Source organism: Aspergillus terreus, genomic scaffold (assembly GCF_000149615.1).
Source record: "Aspergillus terreus NIH2624 scaffold_1 genomic scaffold, whole genome shotgun sequence".
Classification (NCBI taxonomy): domain Eukaryota; kingdom Fungi; phylum Ascomycota; class Eurotiomycetes; order Eurotiales; family Aspergillaceae; genus Aspergillus; species Aspergillus terreus.
This window is the reverse complement of record NT_165972.1, coordinates 1,643,596-1,660,974: the sequence shown is the minus strand read 5'-3', so window position 1 is coordinate 1,660,974 and position 17,379 is coordinate 1,643,596. Positions and strand designations below refer to the sequence as shown.

Genomic DNA, 17,379 nt, shown 5'->3' with positions numbered 1-17,379 from the left:
AACATCAGAGATGTGCCCACGTTCTGTTTTGTAGTGGCGGTCTGCACATGGCTCCTTACTACCCTCTACCGACGATGGAAGGCCAACGTCCCGCGGCTATCAACGCCTGATCTCGAAAAGAAATCGCCGTCGAAATTCGAGAAGCCTACCAGGAAATTCGGAGGTGCGTCCCTAGTATATTAAGCGGTTCAGGCACAATGAGACCCTTCCTAACATCATACAGAATGGGTACCGTCCGACTTCAAAAGACCAACGGCATCGCCATATCCCAACTGGGATGTGCATACTTCCAAGCCCATCCCTTATAGACCGTTTCGATACGGGCCGTAAGTCGCAACCTACTTCCAATTGACAGACATTGGCTCAGGAAACCGCAGAAAATATTTTATCACGATGGGCCTGCGAAGCATGAAATGGGATGAATGGATCGGTACCGTCACACCCTCCACCCTCACCACCACCTAGTAATCTCACAACTACACAGAGCTCGACAACCACTACCTGCGATACCACGCGGACAAGGCCCGAAGGATCACCGAACGCGGCCACAAATGCTGCAAAACTGCCCCGGAGGCTATGGACGGAGCCATCGAGCTCCTGGAGGAGCTGTACGTGTACATCCACGCCCACACTGCAAACACCTGCTCACCAACCATCCCCTTCTCAATCCAGGGCCTCCTACCTCCCCGAGCGCTACCCCAGCATGTTCCGCCGAACCGCCGTCGGAATCGACAACCTCGTCACCGGCGAATCCTTCAACATCGTGCAGCGGCCCCTCCCCGAAGACCCCATGATGACGTCCGCGCGTCTCGTGCAGGACGACCTCGCGCTGATGTTCGAGAAACCCGACGGCGAGTACTATCTGCTGGCCGGGGCAATCCTCCTTGCGGGCTTCTGGCGGCTCGAGGACAAGTTCGGCATGCGCCTGTCCGACATCCACACCTCGGGCGACGTCCCAGGGTACAAGGAGAAGCTGGAGAAAGGAATGATGAACTTCTTCCGCCGCCTGCGGCCCGAGGACCCCGTGCTCCGCAACAACTACTTCATCCAGGTGGACGATAGCCTGCCGTGGTCGCATAGCATCGGGCCTGAGGACGCGCCCGAGGTGTCGTGGAACACGGCGGCTAAGAACAAGGACATCGAGCATCATTTCTTCCGGTCGGAGCGTCAGTCGCTGCGGCGCTTACCGCGATCAGGGGCGGTGGTGTTCACCATCCGCACGTATTTCGAACCCGTCACTGAGATCGCGAAGGAACCGTATGTGCCTGGCCGGCTAGCGTCAGCCATTCGCAGCTGGGACGGCGACGTGTCGCGGTATAAGGGGCGGGAGAAGTATGAAGAGGTGCTCCTGGAGTATCTGGATCGCAAGCACGAGGAGCAAGTCGCTGCCGGGTTGGAATTAGAGAAGGAGGATGAGGTTCGAAGTTATCCTCTGTGAAGATTGCCATATATTGCACTTTATATCTCTGCTTTTCTCTAATTGACACCTCCTTTATACCATGAACTATACACAGTCACTGTACCGTCAGTATACACTGAGTATATGCAAAGCTCTAGATGTCAACCAAAGATGGAGACCTCCGACTCCGCTTCCGCCTCGCATAAATCCACTCCTTCTCTTGACGCCACGTACACTCCTCGCGAAACTCGCAGATGCGACATTTCCACGCCTCCATGACCTCTACCCCCCGGGGGTCGCGCTGTCCACGCCACCACTCCATCTGGTCGGAGAGGTAGGACGTCATAGTCGTGGGGTCGAACAGAAACGATCGACTGCCAAGGACCCGCGGTCGAAGGTCTGCCGTGGGCTCCGATGAAAGGTACCGAGCAGTCAGGAGGGGGGAGATGAGCGTTTGGTACGGTTCAAGGATATGAGGTTGGAATTCAGAAGGGATGGATGGTGCGACTGAAACGGCAGAAGATGAATCCGGTATGAAGGTGAGACGGAGCTGATCTTTCATCAGCTTCCAGAGGCTGGATAGATTGTTATGTGCAAGGAGGACGCTGGTTGAGTCCTGGCTGCCGGGGGGCCCATCTTCCGCGCTACTCGCATCGGCATGAGAGGGCCGTCGGGTGATAACGTCCTCTGGGCTGGGGATAAAGTCGGGGTCAAACTCGGTGGTAGACAGCGCGTCGAAGAACTGGTCGTTCAAGCCGCCCACTTCTGCGATAAAGGCGTCTGTGAAGGTACGCTCCGCGTCTAGGTTGTAACGTGATGCAAGTAGCTCGATGGAGACGTCCTCACTCGTGATTAGGCGGTTGAGCATATGGTAGTACATCTGAAGCTGAAGCAGTGTTGGCCGGAACGACGTGCTCTTCACCGTGGGCACTGAATTGCTGGCTCTGGTCTTGATATCCGTCAGGTAGACACGGGGCATATCGAATGTCTCGGAGGGGCCCTGGCTACTGTGGGGGTCAGAGCTGGAGGGCTCGTCCGAACAGCGCTGGTTTTCCTCGTTCCAGGATATATCAGAGAGCCGTTTCCCGCCCTGCGAAGGCGATAGCAGGTAATCCGTCAGCGACATCTGGTACTCGGGCATGACAGCCCTGGAGGCCTCCACGTCGGCATAGAACGACGCGGCCGACGCCTCGAGCTCGGCGTCAGGACACTCGTAGGAGAGCTGGTCGATGACCCCATTCACGAGTTCCCCATCGACAAGTCCCCAGACTTCCAGCTCCCGTGTGATCCCGAACTCCCGCAGCGTGCGCAGGCCCTGGATGACATTCCAGATTCTGAGTGCCATCGCATCCTCCTTCGTGGTGATCTCGATCGGGACCGTCGTGTGGACCTCATCTTCCAGCGTCTTGTGGATCGTGCTGCCTTGTTTCATGGCCGCAGTCCTCCGCTTCCTCCCATGCTTTGTCAATGTGTACCAATACTGCAACTCACACCAGGCGGGGGAGATTAGGTCGGTGACGGAGAAGGCCTTGTTGGGGGGCTTTCGAAACCGCTCGATCGGCGATCGCACATCCGTCTCCCCGGGCGCAGTCGCATCCGCAGTCCATGCTCTTTCGCGCGCGACGTCTCTCTCGCGCTCTCGTTCGCGGCCTTCGGTAGAATCGGGATGTTCAACTAGACGCTTCGTCAGAATGTCAGCTCGTTGACACTAACCTCCCTCTCGCCCGACAACACAGGACGATGACCGCAAACAAAAGCGAGCAAGACACGCAGTAACAGCAAAGCAGGGTGGACATACCAGTCGCGGTACCATCGTTCCCCGGCGTCCCGTTTGCGCGACTTGGAACGGCGCCGTGGCGAACCCTCGACACCTGCCATGCAGGCTTTTGACGCCCCAGCACCCTAGGGGTGAGGGGACCCGGTAAAACCCCCTCATAGTAGTCTTCGATGTCGCCAACAGCTGCAAGGATCTCCGCCTGGGAGGGAGGCTCCGGTGTCGTTGGACTGGCCGCGGTGGCTGTCGTCCCGGTGGTCGCGTGTTCCGCAACGGCTTTGGCGAGGAGTTCGTTGATCAACTCTTCTTCATCGGGCGAGAAATCGGATCCGTAGTCACTGCTGCTGTCGGACATCAATTTCTGAGAAGACGGTAGGCAGGACATGCCTGCAATGGTAGGAGGGGGTTCATGTCATGCGGCATCGATGTTGGAGCAGGGAGTGCAGAAGTCATTGGAAGTCGTGGCGGCCGTGAGAGTGTCGCGGTTCGCGTGAGGTAATCATCAGCCCACAAGCTTGAGTGTTCCAAGTCGTGATCTACTTGCAAATCACATCTTATTTACATGATCTTATATTTAAAATGCGCTTTTAGATGGAAATGTATATGCATATTCTATCAAGGGGTGTATCAAATCTATATACTGTCTAGCCAGGATAAATCACGCTCGAAGACATGCCAAATCTATCCTCCAACGCAGACCACAAGGGCTCAAATATGTACAAATCGAGAGATCAACAAGAGAGGGATGTCATTAAGCCTCTGCTGTCACTGATGGGCTGAGCGCAATCGCCGAAGTCGCTGCTTCCGCCTGCTCGGCCGCCTCGACTTCGCGCGCCGCCTTCTGGTTCAACCAGCTGAGATATGTCTGCCAGCCGACCGCAATGCACCCAGAGAAGATATTCCGGAATTGCGGCGGGACATACATGAAGCTGAACGCAGTAACAGCCGGCCACAGCTTGGCGCTATTGGTAATACTGACGGGCAGGGCCTTCTTCAGACGTTCCCATGTCTCCTCCAAGGACGCGCCGGACAGCAGCGAGTGGACACTGAAGAAGTAGGTGTTGAACACGGGCGTAAATACAGATTGCTGGACAACGACTTTGGTGAGGATCGAGAGGAATTTGGACGTGAAGTTGAAGTGGTTGTGGAGGAACATGAACCTGGTCGCGTGTCAGTCGTGGGTGTCGGTTATTCCTTTGAAAGAGCATTGACTTACCAATTATAGGACGGGATACTTGATCCAGCGCCCACAACCAAGTGTCGCAAAGTCCTAAACGGGTCATAGCCACCCTCACTGACCGCACTGTCGCCGCTCTGCCCCGATCCGGATTGCGAATCCTCGCGCGACGCATCCTGGGGTTTCTTTTCTGAAGGGAACAACAACTGCGCGCTCAGATCGCCACACAGATAAACCACCACGGTGCTCCATAGCTGCGTCGCATATGGCCTTCTTTCCTGGATGCGCGCATATGACCGCCCCGCTCTCCCAATCGGTCCGTCGAGGATTATCTGGCGAACAGATCTGGATCGAACAGCGGGTGTATTCGATGGGGCCGCAGCTGGAGGAGAGGGGTTCGTGGTAGAGGGAGAAGGTGGGTGCTGGGAGTGGGATGGGGCCTTCTGAGAATGCGAGTTCTTCGTCTCAGGAAGCGGTTCTGTGTTCGGCGATGACCCCGATGATTGATTTCGGCGCGGTCGCGTGCGCGAAGGCAGTGAGTGTCGTGGGCATGTCGTCGTTCGCCGAGGAATCAGGGTGAACAGTGTATGTCTCATGATCAACGAAACCAACGGCTCGAAGGGATTGTTCTCCTGTGTTGTCTGGGGATATCAAATGCGACCGATCAATAATCCGAGAATCGCTGGTTCCTGTGCAAAAATCACATCAATGTCGGGGTTCTAGATAACGCTGGATCTATTCTCCTGAGGCTTAAAGTGAAGGCAGAAAACAAAATGAGTCAAGCTAGCAAAGAAAGAAATGCAAATAATATCAGATAGGAGGTAGAGTCATACTCCGTATTCCGCATAAGAGAGGGAAGCCATGCCGCAAGAGAAAAGGCCCGGCACAGTCTTTGAGTTCGTTGCCGAGGTCGGCCGCAAGTTTCCGACAGTAGACGGCGAACTGCACATATACTGATGCTAATACTCTACACCATGGACTATGATTCCTGTTCAAGTTTCGGATCGAGTTCAGGTCAGGTCATTCTTAGCTGGATTTATCGACTATCATTCTCATGTCGATTGCATACAAGTACTATATATCTCCTGTATTATGCATGTTTGCCACCATCACGGTTTGTCCTGGGCTATGGAGCTCAACTTTGTAGCAACTTTGGCAAGTTACATATAGTTTTAATACCTCCTGTCCCGGTGTATCAAATAGGGCTGGGGTTCGCTTGTTTAGATCGGTTGGGCATTGTCGTTTTGATTGATGCTGCTTGCGCTTTGGAGTGGACAACGCCCTGACTCTCAGGCCGTATGATGGGAGCGTAAATGCGATGCGGCATGGTAAGTACTTCTTCAGGGGCGTAGACCATCACGTTTGACGTGATCTCTTGCGCTTTTTGATGGTGATCTTCAGTAATCCCGTTGCACGCTGGATCTCACTTGGGCAACTAGACGCAGGTAAATGTTCTTGTCCGGGACTTCTTTTACCCAGCCCTGTGTGTGCATACGCTTTTGGGCCCAGGATGCTGTAAATCAGACCTTGAGCGGGTGGGACACGCGGACCTCGTGAGGCAGGGTACGGTAAATCAGACCTCGGTGGATTGTCCAGGCAGACCTCGCGAAGAAGGGTGAATATAGTAAACCTGACCTCGTAACCTCCTAGTCCCGCACCAAGGTCGTGTTAACTGACACGGGCGAGGTCAGATTTGCTTCATTCTGTGAAGCAGGTGGGTACACAGTAAATCAGAGCGTGGGATGTTGATTAGGCAGACCTCGCAAGCAGGGTGAATATAGTAAACCTGACCTCGTACCTCCTAGTCCCACGCCGAGGTCGTGTTAACTGACACGGGCGAGGTCAGATTTGCTTCATTCTGTGAAGCAGGTGGGTACACAGTAAATCAGACCTCGGTGTGTTGACCAGGCAGACCTCGCGAAGCAGTGTGGGTATAAGTAAATCAGACCTCGGTGTGGGGGGGCCGTATTGTTATCACGCACATTGGCAGCCCTCGCCTTTGACATGAACCTTTCTAGACGGCACATATATGTACCATTGTACCATGATTCCCATGAATATCACTTCTGAGAGACTGCGCCTGGGGCGATGGGCTTGGGAGAGTGAGTGATGAGTATCGAATCGTATGCGCCGCCCATCTTATGCGCGTACCTATGTATGTGAATCTGGCAGGATAATGAATACCATTCGGTCTTGCGGAGATGTAGCGACTTAATCGGACCTAGATGTCTACCCAAATCGGACCTAGGTCTGTATCCCGATAAAGGGACCTCGGGGCGCGCGCCGGGGGGGGTGGGGGTCAGCTGGGCTGTACTGCTGGGCCTCCTCTGGTCACGTGGGTTTGGTCCTGGCTGCTGTTCAGCCGACCGCCCCTCTAGTAGTTCGGTAGTGTTGGATCCAGGTGGGCTGAAGTCATTGCATGCCTCGTACATACACATGCACTTCGTTGCGGATGGTCTCTGACCGTTGTCTCGAGTCAATCTGCCTGCTGTTAATGTTGCTTTGTATTGGATCGGCTATTCTCCTCTGGAAATGGTATGGTCTTGCGTGATCGTTATTCCGTCTTCACACTGGATGGTAGGGATCTCAGCCCACCGGTGGGTCACGGGGGGTTCAACTTCTGCTGATGTAAGTTGAACCCCCCCCCTCCCGATTCCCGCTCCATCCAGCTCGATAACCACGAAAATGGCCATGTTCAATCGTAGATCCTGGCTTTCTTGTTGGGTTTGGCCGTATGATTTTTACTTTTATGAGGTTCCTGGTCTCTGTTTTATACTTACGTAGAGTCTTACATCGTGATCCTGTGATATTCCGGTGGATAATGATCCTAGTCTTCTTGGTCGATATACCTCAGGACTGTACGATATATATCTCTACTATTTTCGCCAGATGTATAACCATCACTACTATTTCTACACACAATCAACAAACCACACGCCACAGAAGGAGACAGACACACCAGGCAAAACACAAATACAAATTAACATCATGTCCGATCATACAAGACGTGGTCGAGGACGGGGTTGAATATACGGGACACAGCGCTTCGGTACACACCAGTTGGAACAGACGCGAAGCGCCACCTACGACGTAGATGCAACACGTAGACATCCGGCAGTTGGAATCCACCTGAGCCGATACACAAGTCTACAGCCATTCAAACAGCAAAAGATAAACCAGTTCCAACAAATGCTACAGTACCGAAGCCGCAACTGAACCCGAACCCACAATACGACACGACAGCAGACGCGCCGAACACCACAACATAAACCGGCTACCAAGATACGCGGATTGATGGAGAGACTACAGGAGAAGACAGATCCTTTCAAGCGTTCGTATTCATACCGATCGCGGATTGTTCACGCGATCCTTTCGAGGCATGGCACCAGCCGGAAGCATAAAGGCCGCTATGATACAGAAATTCCAAGCACGAACACTAGCAGACCAGTAGTGGACGCGTAATAGTAAAATAAAGTACGATAAAAAGCAAACCCAGACCCATGACTTGTAAGAAAAGATCAATAACACCCCAACGTCCGAGTCATACCGTGAACCAACCCGAAAAGACAACCCGTCGCGTCACTGCTGCGGAAGGACAATCGACGCGCCGACCGCGCAGGATGGCTAAAAGAAAAACAAGCGAAAAAAATGTTTAACCACCGAAACCGTAGAGGGTACCTAAGGAGAAAGCAATTAGAGACGCGTCGAAGAGGCAATAGGACCAGAAGTACTCACGTCCTTGACGCTTAAGGGCGTAGACGACATCCAGAGAGGTGACAGTCTTGCGCTTAGCGTGCTCAGTGTAGGTGACAGCGTCACGGATGACACCCTCAAGGAAGGTCTTCAGGACACCACGGGTCTCCTCGTAGATCATGGCAGAGATACGCTTGACACCACCACGACGAGCGAGACGACGGATGGCGGGCTTGGTGATACCCTGGATGTTGTCACGCAAGATCTTACGGTGACGCTTGGCACCACCCTTGCCGAGACCCTTTCCACCTTTGCCGCCTGGAAGGAAGACGCGTCAGTGGATTGAATGGATGGAAGACGCGATGATCAAGAGGTATAGACTTACGTCCAGTCATGTTGACGGTTGTGTATTAGAAGGTTGGGTTAAGGTTGAGAGAATTGAGGAAGTGGAGGAGATAGTGGTTGAGTGGATGACAGTTGAGAGAGATGGGAGAGGAAGATGGAGGAGAGCTTCCATGGGACGGGGGATATTTGTATAGGGGAGAGGACAGCGCGGGGAGGGCGCTTGAATCAGACGCTAAAACCATGATCGACCCATTCAGCGTTGAGGGATCCGTCGGGCGGGCATGATCTGTCCCGCACGCTGACCGAGGGGTGGTGATTCGGCCAGACAATGCTCGATCCTGACGGCAAGGCAGTGCACCACGGGGGATTATGGGATTCAGGAGGATCAGAGACACCCGGTTCCATCGAGGAATCCCTTTATCCTTCTTTGCGATCGTCCATAGTCCGCTGGGGATGGGATCATGGGGAGGCAGGGCGACATGCTAGTTCCGTGATCCTGTGATTTTATTGGCTGATGCGGGAAGGCATCCTCGATTAGCGGTCGTTTCCCAAAGGGGGCTAGCGTTCCCGGCCGCCCTTTGATTTCCCAGCGAAATCAGACCCGCGAAATCACCGCTTATGGTGTGCTGCTTTCCGAACGTTTTTTCTGAATCAAAGCGAAAAAGGCGCTAAGGCCACCCAATTGCTGCCAACACCACCCAGATCACCTCCCGCCCTCTCGCTTACTACAAATACCTCCCCCCACCCACCTCCTCCATCCTTCTTACATCTCCTCCATCCATCCACCTCATCTCTATCTCCATCGACTTTCATCCTCCAACCTCATTTTCCATCAATAAGTCGATCAAATCCATCAAATCTAATCCACTACAATGGCTCGTACCAAGCAGACTGCCCGTAAGTCTTCACCTCACTGTCCTTTCTCTTGGTGGGCGGGGCCTTGGCTTCGCGTCACGGTCGCGTCACCCAGCGGACATATCGTGTCTTCTGTCTCTTCATCTGCTAACATTCACTTTACAGGTAAGTCCACTGGTGGCAAGGCTCCCCGTAAGCAGCTCGCCTCCAAGGCCGCCCGTAAGGCTGCCCCCTCCACCGGAGGTGTCAAGAAGCCTCACCGTTACAAGCCCGGTATGTTCACACCCCCTGTGGCAAATCATCCATGTGGCCATTTCACTAACAGTCAATCAAGGTACCGTCGCTCTCCGTGAGATTCGTCGCTACCAGAAGTCCACTGAGCTGCTCATCCGCAAGCTCCCCTTCCAGCGTCTCGTCCGTGAGATTGCTCAGGACTTCAAGTCCGACCTGCGCTTCCAGTCTTCTGCCATCGGTGCTCTCCAGGAGTCCGTTGAGGCTTACCTCGTCTCCCTCTTCGAGGACACCAACCTTTGCGCCATCCACGCGAAGCGTGTCACCATCCAGTCCAAGGACATCCAGCTTGCCCGCCGCCTCCGTGGTGAGCGTTCTTAAGCCTTTTCTCTCATGAGTTTGTTCTTTTTCTGGTCGGGCGATTATGGGGTTTTCTGTTTTTAATGACTGGCGATACATGATGGGTTTCAATATCACTGGGTTCTCGGATATGGGTTTCAGTTGTTATTTCTTGCTGCACACTAAATAGTAGGCTGCACAGTCGCGGCCGAGCGGTCTCATTGATGCATCCGAATGTACATTACGCAGCTTTTTTCAAGTGGCTTCCTCTCGGAAGCGCCACCGGATGGCATAGACGCGAAATGCAGTCTTTCTGAGAATTGACCTGTCCTTACCTGAAAAAAATCAAGTAGTTTGTAGAACAGTACTGGTAGCTGACTGGCACTGTCCGTGGACATCCTAAGTTGCCCTTTCGATTCAGATCGTTCCTCGATCCATAATTTGCGACCGCTACGATGGTTCGCTCTCTGGAGTTGATGCAACGTTAAGCTTTGTATGACGCATGGCAACTACGACATCGACTTCTTTTTAACAGTATGAAAGATCACGCCGCATTAGGCAGCGACTACAGTCGGAACTTTCGTATTATTATTTCAGGTAGAATATCATACGGAGTACATATGCATGATTATCTTGACGACGTATCGAGCCGTGACTCACGGCGTGGGCAGTCCTTCGGTCCTAGGTAGTTAGTAGAGTGGCGACACTTGCAAGATGAATAATCGTCTCATCAACCACCCCAGACAGTACCTAAGGTAGGTAGGTATCAGTCGTAACGGGAGTCCGTCATCTAATCCACCGAGATCAATATCAGCTTGCGGATTGAGAGGGACGATAAAATCTCCGTATCTACGCTGATTATGCCTCCTTTCGCCCGTGGAAGCCTAGGCGCGACCGGCATTCTGGGTGGCCACATTCTTAAGGCCACTGTCCGTGCCTCGGTTTGATCCCGACATTAATTGGGGGTTTGCTTGGGTCTGGGAAATTTTTTTGGGGATCCGTGGTCCAAGACGGAAGAATACTGTGGCGTTCCTTTGATTAAGGCGTTAGGGCGTTGGTTGCCTCGGCTGGCTTTCTACTAGGTACTTTGGCCATGAATGACCGTACGAGACTTGGGAACAGTATAAGAGTGATTCTAGTAGGCGTTGAAGGATGCGAGCAACACAGTCCTAGTATGGCGAATTAGTTGATGGGCTTAACGGGCTTGCAGTGATGAGGTACTGGCAACGATATATCTTGTCCTCTTCAACTCAACATTCGCTAGTTGATCTACAGAACGCAGATGTGTCAACATGCTGGACAGGGAGACTTGGCCGACTGAAAGAACCAAAGGAATTAGCAATGTTCTCAATCGTCGTTCAGACTAGTAGGCTCATGTACTTGAGACATATGGATCATGGTCTCATATACCTTAGCATAGGTATATCCACCATACCAGCGGAAAGGCCTAGTTATGTTCCATCAAAGGTGTCTGCTGACCTACACAAAACCACGATCAAGACAGAACTGGAAGAATGATCAGGCAATACAGAGCACGGTGATCTAGTGATTCGGCGCTAGTTCTGATAGTTCTTATATAACTTTGTATCGAGAGCCTCGCGCACCGTGAAACATCACGGAACAGCATGGCTATGCGGAGACAGTCTTAAGTACTCGAGGATCACCTTCGCTTGGGCACCAACAGAGCAGCCGCATGAGCCGACTGTGAAAATTCAATAAACTTCAGGGAAAGTGGTCCATATGGGGCGCATCTCTCAGGATCAGCAGATGGCAGACATGCCCAAGAATAGCCAAGCTTACGACAACATCCTCTTAGCGGCAACAGCCAAGACATCACCATCATCATACAATATACATAAGCTTCAGCTGTCCCAGGGTCGTGGGTCACTCACGCTACTACATCCGAGAAGTGAACAGACTGGACGGCCGAATGTGTGCTTATTGTTTGTACCCTGCACCATTAGATCGCTACGTGAGCAGGAACGTACCTACTAGACTACTTAGGTATAGGCTACTCTAACTGGATGTGTAGTAGAGTCAGTACGACCCATAACAACCACCAACGTCATTCTTCATATCAATTACTGCTCGGAGAACGTGGGCTGTCGGTTGGTGTAGCCGCGTCAGAGCCGGAGATAGGGGCCGCTGGCCCCGAGACAATAATAAAATAATAATTGATATTGCGGATTATGGACGAGGACCTACTCCGAAGTCCGATTAGTTTTGCGCATAATTCGGAGCCACATCAATAGCTCCAAACCCCTGTCAGCCGTTCGCATCAATGTCGGATCCACCGAGTCCTGGAGGTAACTATGTTCGGGGTGATTATATGATCACACGAACAAACACAACACCACCACTGAGGGAGAGGTCGCTAGGATCAGGAACATTGATAAATTCGGAACAGAGCAAGGCTTTCCGTGGGAGGGGATGGCGACATTTCCATGGATAGATAATCATTGGTGTTAACTAGATTATGATTACTAGTAATCATGGGCTTATGCGATGCCGGTGACGAGCCGCGATGCAAACGTGCCGAGTCACCCGAAGGCCTATGCTGCACTGCATAGCTTATTAATAACTAACTCTGCGGATTATCCATCCGCCACCCACGTGAGGAAGTCTTTCATTCTCCCTACCAATTGCGGACGGTCTACAAAGAAAGCACCTTCGAGATGATTCTACTCTATACGGTGTAGACACACAGACTCTCCTTTCCTTCATCCAGGAGAATTGATAATGTGAATCCATCCGACCCACCCATCCGGAAAACACTAGCCTAAGCCACAAGGCACCGGAGATAGCCATGGGCCCGACGTTTCGATCCCTTAATCAGGCCTGATCCACTTCAGTCGAGACGCCCGATTAATGGCGTCCTTTTGTGCATAAAGCCGGCATAACGCCCAAGATCTTGGTTGGGTGGGTTCGGACCCCCCGTTCCCTGTCCTTTTTGGTGTCGAATGCCGAGGTTTCTGGCAAAGATTCGAACGATGAGATCAGAATGAAGAAAAAATTTCTCTAATCCCGGATAACAGGCAGACAGGTATATATTGGTGGGTTGGTCTTAGCCTCGCACCATCGATCGACCTTCACTGATTATCTTTTTATCTCTGTTTTCGGTTATCACCAGACCATAATAATATTAATGACCATTATTTTCGACATTCCTTGCCTCTTGAGTTCTAGCTTTTCCTGAACCACAGTTGATCTACACTAAACGTTAATCGCCTGCGGGTGACATACAAGACCGTTTTTACTGCATCCGGCTCTCTCCCAACGACTACTAATAACGACACATCGCCGGCGCTGTCATTCCTCACCCTCTCTCGATACCGATCTCCCTAATCTCTCCGTCCTTAACTTACCCGGCATGGCAATCGAGAAGGAGGACAATAGTCCTTCGAGGCTCGAGGCCCCGGCCAGTCGCAAGATCCCGTATTGGCGTCTGGTCTCTGACCAAGCCGTTCTGACCCAAGAGATCATCGACCATCCTTATCCTGGTTCCGGTACGGATGAGGATCCGTATGTCGTGACCTGGATCCCCAATGATCCCCGCAATCCTATGTTGTTCCGTCCACTCAAGAAATGGTTTATCACCATGGTGATGGCCATCGCGACGCTGGCTGTCGCCCTCGTCTCATCCGCCTACACTGGGGGTGTTGCGGAAATTGAAGAACAATTCAATATCGGAAGCGAAGTCGCGACTCTCGGAGTTTCTCTCTTCGTCCTGGGTTTTGCCATCGGTATGTATTGTTCCCCCCTACTCGATGGTATTCGTCCTCCGGCTAATAGAACATAGGGCCTCTGCTCTGGGCCCCACTCAGTGAGATGTTTGGTCGCCAGGTGATCTTCTTCTTCACGTACCTTGCGCTTACTGCGTTCAACTGTGGTAGCGCGGGTGCGCAAAACATCTGGACTTTGATTATCCTTCGCTTCTTCGCTGGTGCTTTTGGTGCATCTCCTCTGACCAACGCTGGTGGTGTCATCGCCGACATGTTCCCGGTAAGCTTCCGGACAACGCCTTCCAAAGTGTATAGATGGCACTAACAAACGACAGGCCAAGGACCGTGGTATTGCGATGAGTCTGTTCGCCTCCGCTCCCTTCTTAGGTCCCGTGCTTGGTCCTATCTGCGGTGGATTTTTGGGTATGAACGCCGGATGGAGATGGGTGATGGGCTTCTTGGGTGCCTTCGCGGGCGTGGTTTGGATCCTGGGATCTTTGACCGTCCCTGAAACATACGCGCCGGTGCTCCTTCGCCGTCGTGCCGATAAACTGTCTGAGATTAGCGGCAAGGTATACCGGAGCAAGCTGGACATTGACCAGGGCAGGCCGACTCTGAAGGAAGCCTTCAGTATCGCATTATCGCGTCCCTGGATCCTGCTATTCCGTGAGCCCATTGTGTTCCTGCTTTCACTTTACATGGTAAGGAGCCCTGCGTGTTTGCTTCCCATCCGTGCATCAATGCGCTGACATCGTGCGCCCAGGCTATTGTCTACGGCACTCTTTACATGCTGTTCGCTGCCTATCCGATCGTCTTCCAGGGCGTTCGCGGCTGGAACCAAGGCGTCGGTGCTCTGCCCTTCCTCGGAATCATGGTTGGCATGCTTGCGGCCGTTGCCTACAGTATCTTCGATAACAAGCGCTATGTCAAGACCGAAGAGAACCATGGTGGTTTTGCCCCTCCTGAGGCTCGGCTGCCACCATGCTTGATCGCCTCTGTCACTATTCCGGTAGGCCTGTTCTGGTTCGCCTGGACTAACTACCCATCCATCCACTGGATGGCCTGTATCGCGGCCGGCGCTCCCTTCGGCTTTGGAATGGTCCTGGTGTTCCTGAGCATCATGAGCTACCTGATTGATACCTATACGATCTTTGCCGCATCCGTCCTGGCGGCCAACAGTGTCCTGCGGTCAATTTTCGGCGCTGTGTTCCCCCTCTTCACCACCTACATGTATCAAGATCTGGGCATCCACTGGGCCTCGTCGATTCCGGCGTTCCTGGCTCTTGCTTGCGTGCCGTTCCCCTTCCTGTTCTACAAGTACGGTCCCACTGTGCGCAAGCGCTGCAAGTACGCTGCCCAGTCCGATGCCTTTATGCGGAAGATGCTCCAGCAGACGAAGCAGAAGGCCCCCGAACTGGAGGCGGAGGAGGTCGAGGGCCAGGAGTTCGAAGGCTATGACCGTACAGAAGCTCCTGCACCCGCTCTGGATGAATCCGAGGAGAGCGAGACCGATTCCAAGGTCACCGAGCTTCCCAGAGTGCGCAAGAGCCACAGCCGGGCGTCCACCATGCGCTCCACTCGGAGTGTCGCCTCGCAGGCCCCATCGCTCTACGAAGGCAACCCGTACGATATCGACCGGGTCAACACTCGCGATTCTTTCAAACGCTAATGTCTTTTGCTCGATGATTATGGTCTTCGACCCCGGTATGGATACTATGCGATAATATTTAGTACATAAAGATCACTCGCTGTTCTTGGGTTTTTCTTTGATGTGCCGACGAGAGCTACGGATAATGGGCGAAAAGTTCTGATTACATTCTTTTGTTGTTCTGTGTTGAGGCTGTGAGCTCTTGGTGCATATCTGCTCATTGCATATTGATATACCCAGCACCTTGTTTGTTGTTTTCTCTTGTTCTTTTATTCATATTGCATAAGAGGTGGAGTTGGTGGCCATATAGATAGATATCAACCTAGTAAATCATGTACTGCAATCATTATCATTATTATCACTATCCCATGAAGGTTGCTGGCGTTTACAATACAAATATAATCCTTTCAATGCAGAGAATATTTCAACGTCATCAGAATGGCTTGGAAGGCTGTAGGCGTCATAATCAAGCCACATTTGCCTTGTTCTCGGGGATTCAGCATCTGCAAAAGGTTTCCTGTAAAGTGCCATAGTTAGACTAATTCCAAGATTGATAAAAGCCAACGTACTCATTGGTATTGAAGACTTCAAAACCGGTGGAAATAACAAGCATAGGCCGCGCAAGATCGGCGATAATCTGCTTAACTGGGGCTGCAGCGAAGGGTGCTATTATAATCGAGTCATTGTCGATTTCCGCGAACCCTCCTGCACCATAAGTTCCAATAATTCTGAATCCCTTCTTAGTTAGGATACCTTCTGCGACCTCTGTATACTCTGGGTCCTGAGCAAATAATGGCAATATCTTATTTCCACGACAAAGTTGAGCGATAGTAAGAGCCATCGAATGCTGGATCATGCAGCCCATCACATTTTCCACCTCCGCGGTCTCATCCCAAGAGTCGTGCTGCCTTTTTAGCCATTCAGGTGCGGAGCGACAAAAATCACCGAGTCCGAAGCAGAGAACTTTCTTCACCTTCACCGTGTTTGTACCGAGTACATCTTGGACTAGGGCTGCTAGTTGCTTGCAGGTCTTGCTATTCTGCCACAACAGATGTTTCTCGTCAAAGACTTGCGTAGGCTGTGCTATGAGCTCTCGAAAGTTTCGTGCAGTCTGATTGCTCCAATCCACAATGTAAGAGCATAGGTAAGTTTCGACTGGGCCATTGGGTTGTGCTTTCACAAGTTGCCAATATTCTTGGTATTTGACATGGGGTTTCCTAAGGAAACTTTAGATTGTAGGCTGGGTTAGAATACCATATCTACGTACCAGATAGGATTCTGTACTTGGAACATGGGGTTAGATATTTGGAGTATGCTTCCATCGATTCGACGGACTGAGAATCGCTCCATCGTATAGGACTGGCATAACTGTCGCTCTATATCTTTGAGACCCTCTTTCACCCAAAGCTTGGTACCGGAACTGTATAGATCTGCAGCTCTTTGGCTACTGAACCGCCAATCCGTGCACCCGTAGTCGAGCGGTCCTAGAGTTGGTGGCATGGTCTCGTAGCTGCTGGTCGAGCAAGTGAGGGTCAGATCATGTGGTGAGTTGCCGGGAGGGAAGAAGTTTATTCGTGTCCAAAGGACTGAGCTGAGATAGTCGATGATTGTCTGCTTTTGTGTACAGGTAGCAATGTCGGATACAGTGACAACGTTTGCTTTGAGGGATCACGAAACATTCCACCACCTTGGAAGCTGCTGCTACAAAGGGAGGATAAAATAAATTCCGAGCATCCTGGTCCACGGAGTATAACAGCGATCTAACCACATCCAGTAATTCATAGACCAGCAAGCTGAATGCTCATCCCTTTCAAGCCCCTCGCCGACACAGCCTCATCATCGTCAATCGCAACTCCACCAGGGGACATGCTCGCTCAACAGCACCGCTAGTCTGTCATAGAGTGTTTAGCGCCCAAGAGCCCGGACACAATAACCCGCTACCGGTTATAAGGCCTCTTCCATACCGTGATAGTCACCGAGAGAGAAACACCAGAATGAGAGCTGATGGCATGGCCGCGCAATGTACTCCGTAAGGGCTGCAACAACCATCTACTGGATGTAGTACTGATCATCGAATTCCAGACCAGACTCCTCTCTCTCACGTCGACTGAAGTGCCGACCGTAGGCCTGCCCAGAAGGGTCACAGCTTCATTTGGCAAATCTCCGCAGATCACACAGTCCGGGATTGAAAACCAC

At 52.1% G+C, this 17,379-nt stretch overlaps 6 protein-coding genes across 6 annotated transcripts; 2 read left to right on the top strand and 4 right to left on the bottom strand.

The window, feature by feature from the left end:
- Positions 1-574: 574 nt before the first annotated feature.
- Positions 575-3,277, bottom strand: ATEG_00589 (exonuclease V; the record flags this gene model as incomplete). The annotated part of the gene is made up of 5 exons (XM_001210675.1): positions 575-1,152; positions 1,188-1,265; positions 1,373-1,504; positions 1,634-3,080; positions 3,113-3,277. 5 exons carry the CDS (start codon positions 3,275-3,277, stop codon positions 575-577), a joined length of 2,400 nt encoding a protein of 799 aa, XP_001210675.1.
- A 647-nt stretch (positions 3,278-3,924) lies between these two features.
- Positions 3,925-4,946, bottom strand: ATEG_00588 (uncharacterized protein; the record flags this gene model as incomplete). The annotated part of the gene is made up of 2 exons (XM_001210674.1): positions 3,925-4,333; positions 4,390-4,946. 2 exons carry the CDS (start codon positions 4,944-4,946, stop codon positions 3,925-3,927), a joined length of 966 nt encoding a protein of 321 aa, XP_001210674.1.
- A 3,056-nt stretch (positions 4,947-8,002) lies between these two features.
- Positions 8,003-8,438, bottom strand: ATEG_00587 (histone H4; the record flags this gene model as incomplete). The annotated part of the gene is made up of 3 exons (XM_001210673.1): positions 8,003-8,028; positions 8,086-8,361; positions 8,429-8,438. The coding sequence occupies 3 exons, from the start codon at positions 8,436-8,438 to the stop codon at positions 8,003-8,005; spliced, it is 312 nt and encodes a 103-aa protein (XP_001210673.1).
- Positions 8,439-9,260: 822 nt separating this feature from the next.
- hhtA (histone H3) lies at positions 9,261-9,855 on the top strand (the record flags this gene model as incomplete). Its single annotated transcript, XM_001210672.1, has 3 exons — positions 9,261-9,285; positions 9,409-9,516; positions 9,578-9,855. 3 exons carry the CDS (start codon positions 9,261-9,263, stop codon positions 9,853-9,855), a joined length of 411 nt encoding a protein of 136 aa, XP_001210672.1.
- Positions 9,856-13,183: 3,328 nt separating this feature from the next.
- ATEG_00585 (MFS transporter) lies at positions 13,184-15,204 on the top strand (the record flags this gene model as incomplete). Its single annotated transcript, XM_001210671.1, has 4 exons — positions 13,184-13,556; positions 13,613-13,815; positions 13,871-14,236; positions 14,299-15,204. The coding sequence occupies 4 exons, from the start codon at positions 13,184-13,186 to the stop codon at positions 15,202-15,204; spliced, it is 1,848 nt and encodes a 615-aa protein (XP_001210671.1).
- A 517-nt stretch (positions 15,205-15,721) lies between these two features.
- Positions 15,722-16,683, bottom strand: ATEG_00584 (uncharacterized protein; the record flags this gene model as incomplete). The annotated part of the gene is made up of 2 exons (XM_001210670.1): positions 15,722-16,409; positions 16,451-16,683. The coding sequence occupies 2 exons, from the start codon at positions 16,681-16,683 to the stop codon at positions 15,722-15,724; spliced, it is 921 nt and encodes a 306-aa protein (XP_001210670.1).
- Positions 16,684-17,379: the final 696 nt, after the last annotated feature.